Consider the following 16,889-nt stretch of genomic DNA (forward strand, 5'->3'; position numbering starts at 1 on the left):
CAACTACGTGTTTTTGGTTATCCATACATGGTTGAGTCTGTGTATGCGGAGCTAAAGTTAAAGGATATTCTATCGTTACTCACCCAATGTGGCTAGGAGCTACAGTCAGAAGGGTTCATCGTTCTTCCTGGAGTGACTGAATCCTTTTTATATTGACCTTAAATAGGTTTTAGCAGATTGTTTGGCATCCTTTATGGAATGCCGAATTCACTTCTGTTAGTATATACTGCGAATGGTTCTGCATTCTTTCGGGAATGCAGAATGCTGTCACCTTTGTAAAATCTCTAAATCCTCTCGGGGGTTGGAGGTTTTATTAACTGTGCATTTTGGCACCTGCATATCGTTCAGCATCCTTTCGGGGATGCAGAACGATTTATTTCTTTATGTTTTGTGCTGTTTTCCCACCTCACTCACTTCACAATTCCCTTCCATGTTCTTTTTATCCTTCCTTTCCCATCAGGATGATGATGAGAGGCTACGACAAGGCACAAATCTCCAAATAACTAGGGGAACGTTGCAGCAGTTTGGAGAATTGTCAAATTGCATCTGCGTGAATTTGCAATCGTCTTTGTTTTCAAAAATGCTAAACAGCTTTAAATCATCCGCAGATGATAGTTTTAGGCATTTTACCGAGAAATTTACACATTTTGAATATAACGGAACAATATATCAGCAAGACGAATGTCCTTCGGATAGTTGTGAAATTAGCACAAGTGGACTGTATTTTGTTTAAAGAGTTTTATTTAATTGCATGAAAAAAAAGACGCGTGTAAACGCGGTACGATACGCAAAATAACTGAGTTCAACATTCCTTACACTCTAACAAATAGTATCAATAAAAGTGAGAGCTTACTTGCACTGATTTAAAACGTATTTTACATTTGCACGTAACATACTCCCCGGCGGTGGGGTAGACTAAAGAGAAACGCCTCAACTCTGCTCATCCTTCACATTCTGTAATTCATCGTTAACTGGCAGTACTGCTATCTGCGTAGTTGGCCTACGATAAATCCCATTGCTCGTGCGCACTTCAACTACTCTCGTAATGCCGTCCTTACCAGGAAAAGTTTCAACGATCCGTCCCATTCGCCATGTTTGAGAAGGCATGTTATCTTCCTTCAAGATGACTAACAATCCCTTTCGCAGCAGTGTAGGATTCTTGTACCACTTGCTTCGCCTTTGAAGGCTAGTCAAATATTCATTTGACCATCTGCGCCAGAAACATTGCTTCCGCTTTTGCACCATTTGGTACCGTGAGAGGCTCGATTCCTTCAAATGTTCGTAGATCGGTTCTGCTACGGCAGTTAGTTCGCGCCCAATAAGAAAATGACCTGGACTTAAGGCCTCATAATCTACAGGATCATCGGTTAATTGAACAAGCGGCCTTGAGTTCAATATGGCCTCCACTTGTATTAACAACGTATTCATTTCCTCATAACTTAGATAGCTTTCGTTCAGTACCTTGTACAGATGAGTTTTCATACACTTCACGTTGGCCTCCCATAAACCCCCTTGATGAGGGGCCCTTGGAGGATTAAATTTCCAAGAGATTCCTCGTGGTTGGCAAAACTCACCGACACGCTGCTCAAGGACTTGAGATTTCAAAAGCTCTGCTAGTTCTGTTAATTGTCGATTGGCTCCACGGAAATTGGTGCCGTTATCCGAAAAAATCTCTGATGGATTTCCACGTCGCCCTGCAAATCGATGAAGAGCCGCAAGAAAGCCATCTGCACTGAGTGAGGTCACCAATTCCAGATGCACGGCCTTAGTAACCATACACACAAACAGACTGACATAGGATTTCAGTTTCGTTCTAGAACGTCCAACCTTCAAGAGGAACGGCCATGCGTAATCAACGCCCGTTCTCGCGAAAGGTTCTGCTGCGATCACGCGAAAACTTGGTAGATCTCCCATATACTGTACTACATCTCTAGGTCTTGCTCGAAAACAAGTAATGCACTTCCTGAGTACACGATGAATCGTCCTCTTGGCGTGAATTGGCCAAAATCGCTGCTTCACCACCGCTAAGAGTCCGTCCAAACCTACATGTAGATGCTCTCGGTGTAATGTTTCAACAAGGATATTCGTGAAGTGGTGGTTTGCTGGCAGTATCATCGGATGTTTCTGATCCTTTGGTAAGTTCGAATGTTTGATTCGACCACCAACTCTCAGAAGTCTTTCGTCATCATCATAAATTGGATTCAAATTTCTTAGCATCTTGCTCACAGGTTGCTGTTTTTGTAAACGACTAATATCTTCGTAGAATTCATGCCACTGCACAACATAAACCATGGCATACAAGGCGTCGCGATGTTCGACGCTGGTCAGCCATCCGTCACGTCGAGATTGATTGCGTTGCCGGGCTCGGCAATTGTACAGGAGCCTAATTATGTAACCAAAAATACGCTGCAGCTTTCGAAAGCTACTAACGGCAATGACAGTATCGTAGACACTGTTTCCCAGAACAGTAACAGACATCACTTGTTCCGGAACACATTCGTCGGACTCGTTCGGATCCACAACATCAGCGTTGATTTCGTACTTGTTTGAGTGTAGATAAGCGGGTCCGGTCCACCAAAGATCACAATTCATCAGCTCATTCGGAAAGAGACCTCTTGACACTAAATCAGCTGGATTCATTTTAGTAGATACATGACACCATTCAACGTTCATCGACAAGTGTCGTATCTTATTCACGCGATTTCGTACGAACACTGTAATTTTAGAGTTCATTCTTTTCAACCAACACAACACTATTCTGGAATCGGTCCAGAGCACTACCCTTGTAGGTTTAGTTGCTAGGACTTCGCGCACCTTATTAATCTGTTCTGCTAAGAGTAAGGCTGCACACAGTTCGAGTCTCGGAACTGTCATTTCTACAGCATCAGCTGCTGGTTCCACGACACGCTGCTGTTCCTTTATTGGTGCCACCTTTGATTTGGCGCACATCAGCCGCACCGAAACTCCTCCGTCGCCCGTCACACTTCGCAAATAGATACAGCAGCCATAGGCTACCGTCGATGCGTCGGCAAAGCCATGCAGTTCGAACACCGTAGCACCATTCATTTTCAGTCCTCGCTCGATTCTAAGAACACTTATATCGCAAAGCTCCGATCGTAATCTGGACCAGATGCGCAGCTGATCATCAGGAATCGGTTCGTCCCAATTCATCTTCTCCTTCCATAGTCGTTGCATTAACATCTTGGCAATAACCACCGTAGGTGCCAGGAAACCTAACGGATCGAACAGTTTGGCTTTGGCGAATGGTTCTGCATTCTTTCGGGAATGCAGAATGCTGTCACCTTTGTAAAATCTCTAAATCCTCTCGGGGGTTGGAGGTTTTATTAACTGTGCATTTTGGCACCTGCATATCGTTCAGCATCCTTTCGGGGATGCAGAACGATTTATTTCTTTATGTTTTGTGCTGTTTTCCCACCTCACTCACTTCACAATTCCCTTCCATGTTCTTTTTATCCTTCCTTTCCCATCAGGATGATGATGAGAGGCTACGACAAGGCACAAATCTCCAAATAACTAGGGGAACGTTGCAGCAGTTTGGAGAATTGTCAAATTGCATCTGCGTGAATTTGCAATCGTCTTTGTTTTCAAAAATGCTAAACAGCTTTAAATCATCCGCAGATGATAGTTTTAGGCATTTTACCGAGAAATTTACACATTTTGAATATAACGGAACAATATATCAGCAAGACGAATGTCCTTCGGATAGTTGTGAAATTAGCACAAGTGGACTGTATTTTGTTTAAAGAGTTTTATTTAATTGCATGAAAAAAAAGACGCGTGTAAACGCGGTACGATACGCAAAATAACTGAGTTCAACATTCCTTACACTCTAACAAATAGTATCAATAAAAGTGAGAGCTTACTTGCACTGATTTAAAACGTATTTTACATTTGCACGTAACATACTCCCCGGCGGTGGGGTAGACTAAAGAGAAACGCCTCAACTCTGCTCATCCTTCACATTCTGTAATTCATCGTTAACTGGCAGTACTGCTATCTGCGTAGTTGGCCTACGATAAATCCCATTGCTCGTGCGCACTTCAACTACTCTCGTAATGCCGTCCTTACCAGGAAAAGTTTCAACGATCCGTCCCATTCGCCATGTTTGAGAAGGCATGTTATCTTCCTTCAAGATGACTAACAATCCCTTTCGCAGCAGTGTAGGATTCTTGTACCACTTGCTTCGCCTTTGAAGGCTAGTCAAATATTCATTTGACCATCTGCGCCAGAAACATTGCTTCCGCTTTTGCACCATTTGGTACCGTGAGAGGCTCGATTCCTTCAAATGTTCGTAGATCGGTTCTGCTACGGCAGTTAGTTCGCGCCCAATAAGAAAATGACCTGGACTTAAGGCCTCATAATCTACAGGATCATCGGTTAATTGAACAAGCGGCCTTGAGTTCAATATGGCCTCCACTTGTATTAACAACGTATTCATTTCCTCATAACTTAGATAGCTTTCGTTCAGTACCTTGTACAGATGAGTTTTCATACACTTCACGTTGGCCTCCCATAAACCCCCTTGATGAGGGGCCCTTGGAGGATTAAATTTCCAAGAGATTCCTCGTGGTTGGCAAAACTCACCGACACGCTGCTCAAGGACTTGAGATTTCAAAAGCTCTGCTAGTTCTGTTAATTGTCGATTGGCTCCACGGAAATTGGTGCCGTTATCCGAAAAAATCTCTGATGGATTTCCACGTCGCCCTGCAAATCGATGAAGAGCCGCAAGAAAGCCATCTGCACTGAGTGAGGTCACCAATTCCAGATGCACGGCCTTAGTAACCATACACACAAACAGACTGACATAGGATTTCAGTTTCGTTCTAGAACGTCCAACCTTCAAGAGGAACGGCCATGCGTAATCAACGCCCGTTCTCGCGAAAGGTTCTGCTGCGATCACGCGAAAACTTGGTAGATCTCCCATATACTGTACTACATCTCTAGGTCTTGCTCGAAAACAAGTAATGCACTTCCTGAGTACACGATGAATCGTCCTCTTGGCGTGAATTGGCCAAAATCGCTGCTTCACCACCGCTAAGAGTCCGTCCAAACCTACATGTAGATGCTCTCGGTGTAATGTTTCAACAAGGATATTCGTGAAATGGTGGTTTGCTGGCAGTATCATCGGATGTTTCTGATCCTTTGGTAAGTTCGAATGTTTGATTCGACCACCAACTCTCAGAAGTCTTTCGTCATCATCATAAATTGGATTCAAATTTCTTAGCATCTTGCTCACAGGTTGCTGTTTTTGTAAACGACTAATATCTTCGTAGAATTCATGCCACTGCACAACATAAACCATGGCATACAAGGCGTCGCGATGTTCGACGCTGGTCAGCCATCCGTCACGTCGAGATTGATTGCGTTGCCGGGCTCGGCAATTGTACAGGAATCTAATTATGTAACCAAAAATACGCTGCAGCTTTCGAAAGCTACTAACGGCAATGACAGTATCGTAGACACTGTTTCCCAGAACAGTAACAGACATCACTTGTTCCGGAACACATTCGTCGGACTCGTTCGGATCCACAACATCAGCGTTGATTTCGTACTTGTTTGAGTGTAGATAAGCGGGTCCGGTCCACCAAAGATCACAATTCATCAGCTCATTCGGAAAGAGACCTCTTGACACTAAATCAGCTGGATTCATTTTAGTAGATACATGACACCATTCAACGTTCATCGACAAGTGTCGTATCTTATTCACGCGATTTCGTACGAACACTGTAATTTTAGAGTTCATTCTTTTCAACCAACACAACACTATTCTGGAATCGGTCCAGAGCACTACCCTTGTAGGTTTAGTTGCTAGGACTTCGCGCACCTTATTAATCTGTTCTGCTAAGAGTAAGGCTGCACACAGTTCGAGTCTCGGAACTGTCATTTCTACAGCATCAGCTGCTGGTTCCACGACACGCTGCTGTTCCTTTATTGGTGCCACCTTTGATTTGGCGCACATCAGCCGCACCGAAACTCCTCCGTCGCCCGTCACACTTCGCAAATAGATACAGCAGCCATAGGCTACCGTCGATGCGTCGGCAAAGCCATGCAGTTCGAACACCGTAGCACCATTCATTTTCAGTCCTCGCTCGATTCTAAGAACACTTATATCGCAAAGCTCCGATCGTAATCTGGACCAGATGCGCAGCTGATCATCAGGAATTGGTTCGTCCCAATTCATCTTCTCCTTCCATAGTCGTTGCATTAACATCTTGGCAATAACCACCGTAGGTGCCAGGAAACCTAACGGATCGAACAGTTTGGCTGTCTCTGATAAAACCAGACGCTTTGTTAGCTTCATGGCATTTTCTTCCACAGGCTTCACACGGAACATAAAAACATCATTAATTGGATCCCATAGAATTCCGAGGGTCTTGATCACACCATCGACGTCAATATCTTCGAATTTCAATTGTTTCTCAATGGCGTGCTCCTTTATATTCTCCAGCAGTGCCTGATCGGTTGCGCACCACTTGAGTAATTCGAAACCACCTTTAGCTAACAGCTCCGTCAATTCCGCTTGCAAATGTTTCGCTTCCTCTAATGTATCTGCACTAGCCAGCAAGTCATCGATGTAAAATGACCTTAGAACAACATCACTAGCTGCTGGGTAGTTATCACGTTCGTCATTAGCCAGTTGTACAATTGCTCGTGTTGCTAAATAAGGTGCAGCCGCCATTCCGTAAGTTACGGTATTCAATTCAAGTTCCTTTATCGGTTCGTTGGTATTTTCACGCCACAGAATACGTTGATAATGTCTCTGAGCCGGGTTCACTAGCACCTGACGGTACATTTTAGAAATGTCAGCCGTAAAGGCGAATCTATACATGCGAAACCTGAGAACAATATCGAATAAAGGATCCTGGACCGTTGGGCCAACCATCATCACATCGTTCAGCGATATCTCGGTGGTGCTTTTCGCTGAGGCATCGAATACCACTCTTAATTTGGTAGACGAGCTTTCTGGTTTCATCACACAATGGTGAGGAAGGTAGTACGCCGATTCTGATTTGTGTTCTGCATCACTCACAACACGGCAATGACCTAATGTTAGGTACTCATTGATAAAATCAACGTACATTTTCTTCGTTTCCGGAAATCTTGCTAATCTTCTTTCTAATGAGTGAAATCTTTTCAGCGCCTGCTTTCGAGATTCACCCAATTCACACAAGTTGTCAGAGAATGGAATCATCACGACATATCGTCCCTCTGGAGTTCGATAATGCGTCCTTGTGAAGTGGACGTCGCAATCGTCGCTGTGTTCATCAGGCAGACTGTCTTGTTGATTATCAATCGTCCAGAATTTCTTCAGCAGCTCGCTCAATCTTTCGTCTGTTACCTCCGATGGAGCAGCTTGACACACCTTTACCGTATTAATAGCTGTTGCACAACCAACGGGTCCTGCTACCAGCCATCCCAAATAACTTTCCTGTAGGACTGGCAAATCCGAAGACATTCGACATTTACCTGATTGAATCAGATCAAAAAATATTTCTGCGCCGATCAGCATGTCAATGCGACTCGGTTCGTAAAACTGTGGATCCGCCAAAGCGAACGGTTTTGGAATCGGCCAATTCGAAGAATCAATTTTCATCGCTGGAAGAATTCCAGTCACTCTCGGTACAACAAGATAATCTAGAATAAAATTGTAATCGGACGTTTTCGATGCCACCTTAGCTTTTATCTTGAACTTGACCATCGTTTTCATTCCATTCACTCCAACAACTGGAACGTTTGCACTCTCTTTTCGCAGATTAAGTAAGTTCGCCATACGTTCTGTCACGAAGCTCGCCATGGCACCGGAATCCAGTAACACGCGGCAAACGAAAGGATCGCCGTACGAATTGTAAACATTCACTACTGCCGTTGCCAAGAGGATCTGTTTCTTGGTCAAATTGGATTCACAGGGTATCTCACATTTCGCTGCAGTCAACTGCTGATTACTGGATTCACTATCCGGTTGTTTAGATTCCACCAATGATTGAGTATTGGAAAGCTTTCTGTCTTCGCAATGCATCAACGAATGATGCCTTTTCGTGCACAATTGACAAGTTTGTTTGCCTTTACACGATCCAGTACGATGTCCTTTCTTTAGACACGAAAAGCATAATCCAGATTGTTTCGCCTTTTCGTATCGTGCATCTACCGTCAGCTTCTTGAATACTTCACAGGATTCAACCGAATGCTTTCCTGAACAAACTGGGCATCCATCGTCAACCTTTTGAATTGTCGCCGTGTGCGCTTTGCTTACAGCAACAGTTCCGGTGGGTTTAGAACCCGAAACCGGCCCCTTGGCTTTCATTGTAGCAACTCCTTGCTCGCAGCGTTCCAAAACGTGACAGTGATTCCGCAAAAAAGCAATTGTTCCTTTATATTCCGGAAGCGTTCCGTGTTTTATCGACAATTCCCAGGAATTTTCGCGTTGTGGGATCAAGCTTCGACGTCAATAGCACAATGATGATCGCCTCAGCCATCTTATCCATCTTCAGTTGATGGAACTCGAGGGACTCGACTCGTTTTACACAATCGTCGATCAGTGTTCTTAGTTCCTGGGTAGTTTCCCTGGCCATCGCCTTCAGACTGAGCAGCTTTGTGACATGACCATGAATCACCATAGGAAGATTTTCGTATCTGTCGATGAGTATCTTCCATGCCCCTTCATAATTATTGTCGTTCAGTGTCTGTTCATCGATTGTGCCCTTCGCTTCTCCCACCAATGCTTTATCCAAATAGTGCAGTTTAGTTGCATCGGAGTCGTGCACGCACTTATCGATAATGTCACGAAATCTCGCCTTGAACTTATACCAATGCTCGTAGCGTCCATCAAATGTTGGTAACGGTGTTTGTTGTAAGACTAGTGAAGGTTGCACCCGTGGTTGTAGACCTATGCCGCTGCCGTCAGGTTGGCAACTTCCATTTTCACTGATAAGGGTACTTTTGAGTTCAATTAGCTGTTTCTCCCGTTTCGCGTTCAATGCATCAGCGACAGCTTGTCTTTCATCTTCATACGACTGGATCATCTCACTGATAGCGATACGAGTAAACTCGTATACCTCCTCGAATTCTATAAATCTTGCTTCAAACTCTGCTTTACGAGCAGGATCCGCTAAGTAGATGCGATTTTGAAAGTTGTTCATCTCGTCGTAGGCGAAATCAACTGTTTTCAAATACAGCTTCAGCGCATGAATGCTGAATTTGTCATGATTCATATTGGAATCAATAATAGTCTTTCTAATCCTTTCCACCTTATTCCGAGTTGTTTGGCAACATTGGCTCAAAGCCTCCACTGTTTCAGCCATCTTCTTTTCCCGTTGCAGTTTTTCTTGGTGCTCTCGTTGCTCACGCACACTACCAACGGGAGTCGAACTCGTGAGTCCCAGAGGTGTTGAAAACGGCGACGTAATACTGGAAAACAACACCCTTTTCACTTTACTGGAACGCAGGATCATAGAAATACTCTTCTGGAGATTTTTCTTGACACTTTCCAAAAAAAAAAAGTTCTTATCACGACTAATATGTCTTTTGTTCAAGAGTCACGCGTGCCCTCGATCAATCTTCAGCCAATTCAAGGCCGATCAATCGCATTCCGAGCGGTCGGAACACGTCAATTTTTTATCGATTCGCGCACGAAAACGAAATTAAACAATGCACTAATCCATAATCCGGTACGCTAAGGACCAAAATGTCCTTCGGATAGTTGTGAAATTAGCACAAGTGGACTGTATTTTGTTTAAAGAGTTTTATTTAATTGCATGAAAAAAGACGCGTGTAAACGCGGTACGATACGCAAAATAACTGAGTTCAACATTCCTTACACTCTAACAAATAGTATCAATAAAAGTGAGAGCTTACTTGCACTGATTTAAAACGTATTTTACATTTGCACGTAACAACGAATATTCAGTTATTTTAACGCTGAGTTGCGGATGTAGTTTTAGTCGCCTACTAGTGTAAGTTTGCCAATTATAATGGAGTTAAAAAGATTTTTTTCTAGCCCATTCCACTAACCTCTCAAAAAAGCAATTTTTGAGCATAACATCCTATCTCAGCTCCACGCAACTGCGAAAATTTGAATACACGAGGTGTATGTATTGGTCGAAATAGAAATTATGCATGCTTAATTTGCATTAATTGCATAAATTACGTTACGCTAAATTTCAATAAATTTAACCTCTACCCCTCCCTCCTCCTCGGCGAATTTTATTTTAATTCTTGTATTGGTACAATGATGCCTTTCAGTTTATTTGGTGTAGGCAAAAGCCCATTGGTGTTAATTTTTGTCAAACTAGCATGAAACCTCCTTATCTACAACCATCCAAACGATACATTTTCCTTAAATTTAGTTCCATAAGACCTCCTCATCTTCTGATTTAACATTACAATCGTCCAAATGATATATTTCCCTTGAATTTAGTTCTATGGAAATTAAAAGTAATTAGGCAGTAACCTGAGCTATGATAACTTACGCGATAAATGAAAGTCGAAATTATTGAAACAGTTGTTGAATATGCATCACATTTGTTAGCAATGGGCTAGTTATATCCATAATTGGTTCTAATCTGAAAAAAGGTTCGAAGATTACGGCATCGAATGTCTAATTGTACCAATTGTAATAACTAGTAGCCTTACAAACATCTCTACTGACAAATAATAAATATAGAACAATCAGTTTACGTCGGTCATGGTAACTCGGTGGGTTTAAAGGATCTATTCATGGAAGACGACGGAAAGTGAATCGGATTATTTGTAGGACTATGAAGCTCTAAAGTATTCAACAAAAATATTTATATTACTATGGGATTCATAGTAGAATATTCATTTGAATCTTGAACTGAAATTTATATATTGAGCCACAGAGAAAATGAATGAAAATTTCCCTCAATTTTGAGTATCGAAAATCAAAGCAATCAATTGCACTTCGATTAGTCGTCAACGAAACGAGACAGTTGAGATTTTCAGTTCATGAGATATTATTGAGAAATCGATCGATTCCGCTTCTAACTTTTTAAGTTGCTACTCTCGGATCTTCTGGAACAGGTAATTGGAAACCAATGGGGTCAACAGAGCTTCAGTCAATCACCTATCGAAGCAATTGACTCTCCTTTTTTGCTGAGTATCAAATTGATATTTCTAGTCGACCCAAATCTCCGGAATCCGGGGGTTCAATGGATGATCGATAAATCCTATTATCTTTCTCCGAATTGCAGGAGTTATTTTCAGTTATCAGAACACTATCTGTTCGAGAGAATTTTTTTTATCTATTTGCATAAGTTTTTAAGAATAGTCCAATCTAAAATGATTTTCATCTTTTATGATATTTTTCGTTCGTGAATTCAATTCATACGCGTTTCTCATCGCTTATTCTTATGGGGTGATTCGTTAGTGGAGCTTTTATTGAAATTGTGTCGACTTTTTGTCAGTAGTTTTTCTTATTTCACAAGCTTTTATGATAACTTATTTTAGGAATTGAGTTTTCTAATGCATATTGAAAGCCTTTGGTGGTGCTTTGACTTTGACTTTTGTCCTTTGACTCTTTTTCGAATATGACTATTCGTCAGCAAGAAAATTGTTCAACTAACATAAATGGCCTTCAACGAAATTGACTCCATATTTATCTCTCAGCATCTGGCTGTCTGAGGGATAGAGGAAAAAACTATAGGTTTACAAACGAACATTTTGTTACAAATTTAACAATGCATGTTATGAATCAAGCGGATATTGCGAATAAGATGTCAATTCCATTTTTGTAGATTATTCTTTTAAAGCAATTGTCATTGATATCGAGTTACGAGGTAAGATTGGCGGTTCGGTTGGTTTCACATTGATTGACAATCGTCCTAATATTTTGAACTGCACATGATTCATTCCACTTCCAAATGAAAATATTGCATTATTGAAATATGACGGAGTCACGCGTCGTTGTAAATCGGTGTAATTGGCTAATTATTTTAATAATATTTATTCACTTTAAGATCGGCTACAAATGAACGCTGAACGGTTACGAAAATCGCGCGTAGGTTTTCAAATAATAAAATCGTACTATCTACCAAGTTAATCCTGATCGCTTCCTCACTCCACTAACACCACTCCGTGACACTTGTGGTGATGCAAAGAATTCCTCGGTCACTAACAGTAGGAAGTGTTGAACTAGCATTTCTTTCCTTCCCACAGTGACGTGCATGGATGTGGCCATTTATGTTATTGATCATTTCGTGCTCTAAGTCAGTTTAGGTTGCATGTTGAGCATGATTTACTTCTCCCTGGTATCATGCATTTGATTCAATACGCAATTTAAACTGATTTCTGATCAATCATGAGAAACTCACGGGCGGTCAACTAACCTGAGCTATCCCATTTCACGGTTGGTGCTACGATCCTATTGACACTAACAATCCTTCCCGGTCGGAACTCGATCATATGACAACTGGCTTGTAAGACCAGTGCCCTTTGCATTGAGCCTCGTGCGCATTCCCTTAATTTAGGGTTTATTTCGAAAATTTGTTTTCACACGTTAGCACCATTTTCGAATACTCTGTAACATCTGAAAGCCGAAAGTTCGAATTAAAAACACATACTTCAGTATTCAAAATAAAACTACAGTGACGTAACGTTTTTTTAAATCCCCCCTCCCCCTCTTGTCACAATTTGTCACAATATTTGAAACCCCCTCCCCCCATTAAAGCGTGACGAAATTTGTGCATGACGCCTAATGTGTCCGGATTGCCTAGTTTTTTGATTGGATATATTTTAATACCGTCTGGTAGCAAATTCTCGTGAAACGGAATTTGGAAAATTCTAATTATCGATATTTTATGATAACGTCCTTTACTTTATTCAAGATGTAAGATACAATCAAATCGTAAAACCAAGGATTAGCCTAAAATCAGGCAAACCAAGCGGTATTTGAAAAAAAAAAATCTATTATTTTTTTTCAGGGCAGCCTAAAAACAATTTTGCAATAGATGGCAATCATTAAATTAGAATGATGGCACGATCACTTTTGATGTAATGACTTTTTGGTCAAGCGATGCTTTACAAAACATATATTTTGTGTTTCGAAGTTTCGAAGGAATATCCTTGAAAATTATGGAAATGTCCCTAAAGATGAATTAACATAAATACTTGATTTATTTTTCTTTCTGAAGCATCGAACTACAACTAATGTTGAATGTATGAGACAATCTGATTTAGCACTAACAATGCTATTATTTCATAAATTTCGAATCGGTTGACAGGTTTATTGAAACAGAAGGCCTAGTACTTCGTCGAAATATAAGGCAAATGCTACGAAAAAAATCAGCAGTTATGACTGCTGTACGTAGGTTTGTATGTTCACTATAAGAGTCCTCGATTGACTCTATTCAAAATATTATCGTATAGTGCATTCATTCGAGTGCAAGTCGACTATTTGACATTTTCAGTGTACACCCTTTCTTTGGTTTGTTGCTTGTTATCATGCATAGTCACACAAGAAAAGAAATACAAGAGGAAATAACATTGACAAGAGTACGCGGGAATATGCATTCTATCGTAGTACGCGCAGCAAGCAAAGCTTATAAAGAATATAATGAAAGTGCCAAGTTGTATTTCTACGCGTACTTCAACTGATGCTAAGAAAGCACAATCATATCATTCCGACAACAAGCATTTTCTCTTTGCCGTTTGCTCTATTGTGCAGTAAAAGCGACAGCTTTGCGCCAGAAATAAAAAATATTGTTAGTGAAATCTATTGAGAAACGTGCTGGAAAACCGCCTTGGTGACTTCAAAGAATCGCCACTTACTGTATAAACGGTATCCGACAGAGAACGATATTTTGTGGTGACTGTTTGTGAACACTGCGAACAATAATTCCAGTAAGCGGAAACTTGGAATAGACGTTCCTTGTAACTTGACCATTTGAATTGACGTTGTTTATATTGTATACCAGGGAGTAAAGTTGATTTAATAAGAATGTTATATTTGTTGCAAATTCTGTATGCTGTTTATTTCCCTACTTCACTTTCATAATTGGAGAGTAATATTTTGGTGTGAGTTTTGTAGATTGTGAATACTTTATTAGCACTACCATGATATCGATATACAGATACTATAAATCCAATCCGACTAAAAGATATTAACAAATCACGGGCAAGCGGGCAATATAATAATTTATTTAATGTAAATATTTACAATAGAACTTTTATAGTAATAATTTTTCCAAATTTTGGAAATTCGTTGGTTTTAACCATATTTTAAGTTCAAAATTTGTAATCCAGTTAATTCTTATTCATAGATCGCAGAAATTGGCTTTTATTTCTAACACATCATTTAATAAGCCGTGAGAATGACACACAGATGGCGCTATCATTGTCCATGATGTATATACAGTACTAATTTTCAAAAGACTATGTGTTAAATTTTCATGCTATTTCGATTAGTCAGAAAAAAGTGACAGCCATTTAAATCAGGATAGTTTTGGCAATTTTAAAAATAATGAATTCAAGGCAATTTCTTAATCATCCTAACAGTGAGATGATACCTTTTTCTTATCAATTCGCATGTGTTTGTACATAAATATTCGTCCGTGTTGTTATTTTCAAAATTAATTTTCATGATTTATGAATGCATTAATTTTTTTTAACACTGTCGTTTTAAGTGATGGTTTGAGATTTCAGTCACTCATTAACCTGTAATTTAGGAACTGCAGTTCGGATCGAATAGTAAAATAATATGAAACCATAAAATTATTCCTTTGAACCTAAACGTATGAAAATCGATGAAGTATTTCATGAGATGTCGAAGTGAGTCCCACTTTAGAGCTTTTTGTCATTTTTATGGGGCTTCCGGATCCGGTATTCAAGGGTATTTCGGAATTCCGGATACGATATTTTTCACGATGTTTGTAATCGTCATTTTCTATGCCGGTTTTACCTTTTTTTATATATATAAAAAATAGGTATAGAATTCGCTCAAACTTTCGAAAAATTTTCCGAGGCCCGGAGGGCCGAAAGTCATATACCAATCGATTCAGCTCGACGAACTGAGCAAATGTCTGTGTGTGTGTGTGTATGTGTGTGTGTCTGTATGTGTGTTGTCAACTAAGAGGTCGAGATCTCAGAGATGGCTGGACCAATTTTGATCAAACTAGTCGCAAATGGAAGGTCTCCCCGTCACCCAGAACGCTATTGAATGGTTTTAAGATCGGATGTTTACTTTTTGAGTTATACGAAGTTTTATGTTAAAATTTTCAGTTTTTTGACAGTATCTGTCACAATTGACCTTGAAAACAGAATATGTTTTCAGACTTAGATTCCGCACGGTAATAGCTATCCAACAAGCCATAGATTGTTAAAATCCGTCCATTTTTAACGGAGATATCGAATTTTTTGTGTAAGCGACTTTTTCCCCATATTCCAGCAGTAGAAGTTCTGAGCGCCGTATGGCAAAGAAAGGCTTGGGAGCAACGTAAAACACGATTTTTTATACTGTTACATACAATAGTTTCTAAGTACCAAAAAGACTGTGAACAGCATTATTTTTCATGACATTTTGCCTCGGACCAATTTTAGCACGGTTCGTTTTTGGCAACATAATCGTTCGAATATGACATATTGGAAAGATGGCAGTACTTCCGAATTCTGAACAATTTCATAATTATATTGATTTAAACTGCTTACAGCAATAAATGCTGGAAGAACAAAACACCCATATACCATTTGAATCAGTTCGTCGAGATCAGCAAATGCGTATGTGACAAATAATTTCACTCAATTTTTTACCTTATTTTCGAAGATGACTCAACCGTTTTCTACAAACTCAGATTCATATGAAATTCGTATGCTCCTAAACAAGGTTCCTGAATTATGTTTGGATCCGACTTCTGGTTCCGGAACTACAGGATGATATGTGAAACGAAATTAAAATTGTGTAACTTATTTTCCTCGTAGATGGCTGAACCGATCTAAGATTCAAATGATATCTAAGAATCATCTAAGATTTGCTGATTTGAATAGTCGACAACCAAATAAACTTATTCCAGTTTTAGTGGTATTCAGTTTTCGATTCGGAAGGCACCCAACAATTTAACTCGTACTACGATTTCTCAAAGATGTCTACACTGATTTTTAAACATATTGAAACAAATGTAAACTAATCGGGTGAATTTGTCTGACTTCGGTTACACCGATTTTCGAATTCCGGCTCCAGTATCGAATCGTTTCTCAAAGCTCAATCGTTTTCTCAAATAAAGCCAAATCGAATTTCAGAAAAAAATTCAAATTGAAATAAACTTATAGTCCCACACAAAATTAATTAATTTTATTCAATGCTGACTTCCGATTCTGGAATTACAGGAGGATGAATTTTTAAAATTCAAACCGATATAGAAGATGATAATCCCGAAAAGCTTGAAAGTTGTACTCAAAACTATTGCAATTTATTCGTCATATGGCCATACGAATCGGTTTGGTTTATGCTGGTTCCTGAATACCGGCTCTGGAAGTACCTTAAATTACCGTAAATTCTAAAGTGGAACTAACTTCGACATATCATGAAAAGTTTAATCGATTGTAACCTTTTTAGATAGAGTAATGAGTGATTAAAATGTCAAATTGCAGATTAAAACGACGGTCATTAAAATAATGTCATGAAAACCGAAGAATATTCATGGAAAAAACACATGCGGATTGTTAAAAAAAGGTATCATCTCACTGATAGGTGGATTAAGCACGTTTTTTATTTCAAAACTCATCATCCTGTCTATCAAGAATCGGAAATCGGAAGCGGATGAAATTCACCAATTTTGTATGAGACCATAAGTATTTTAATTTGAATTTTTGTTCATAAAACTCGGTTTTGCCTACTCTAAAACAACGATGAAACTTTTCCA

At 39.9% G+C, this 16,889-nt stretch overlaps 2 protein-coding genes across 2 annotated transcripts; both read right to left on the reverse strand.

The window, feature by feature from the left end:
- Window positions 1–930: 930 nt before the first annotated feature.
- On the reverse strand, window positions 931–3,201 carry LOC131433973 (uncharacterized). The gene has a single exon (XM_058600592.1). The coding sequence runs from the start codon at window positions 3,199–3,201 to the stop codon at window positions 931–933; it is 2,271 nt and encodes a 756-aa protein (XP_058456575.1).
- A 760-nt stretch (window positions 3,202–3,961) lies between these two features.
- LOC131433974 (uncharacterized) lies at window positions 3,962–8,323 on the reverse strand. The gene has a single exon (XM_058600593.1). The coding sequence runs from the start codon at window positions 8,321–8,323 to the stop codon at window positions 3,962–3,964; it is 4,362 nt and encodes a 1,453-aa protein (XP_058456576.1).
- Window positions 8,324–16,889: the final 8,566 nt, after the last annotated feature.

The sequence above is a fragment of the Malaya genurostris genome, chromosome 3, assembly GCF_030247185.1.
Source record: "Malaya genurostris strain Urasoe2022 chromosome 3, Malgen_1.1, whole genome shotgun sequence".
Taxonomy (NCBI): Eukaryota; Metazoa; Arthropoda; class Insecta; order Diptera; family Culicidae; genus Malaya; species Malaya genurostris.

Coding starts and splice junctions, on each gene's coding strand:
- LOC131433974 (XM_058600593.1), bottom strand. CDS start 8,323: ATGAAAGCCAAGGGGCCGGTTTCGGGTTCTAAACCCACCGGAACTGTT.
- LOC131433973 (XM_058600592.1), bottom strand. CDS start 3,201: ATGTTAATGCAACGACTATGGAAGGAGAAGATGAATTGGGACGAACCG.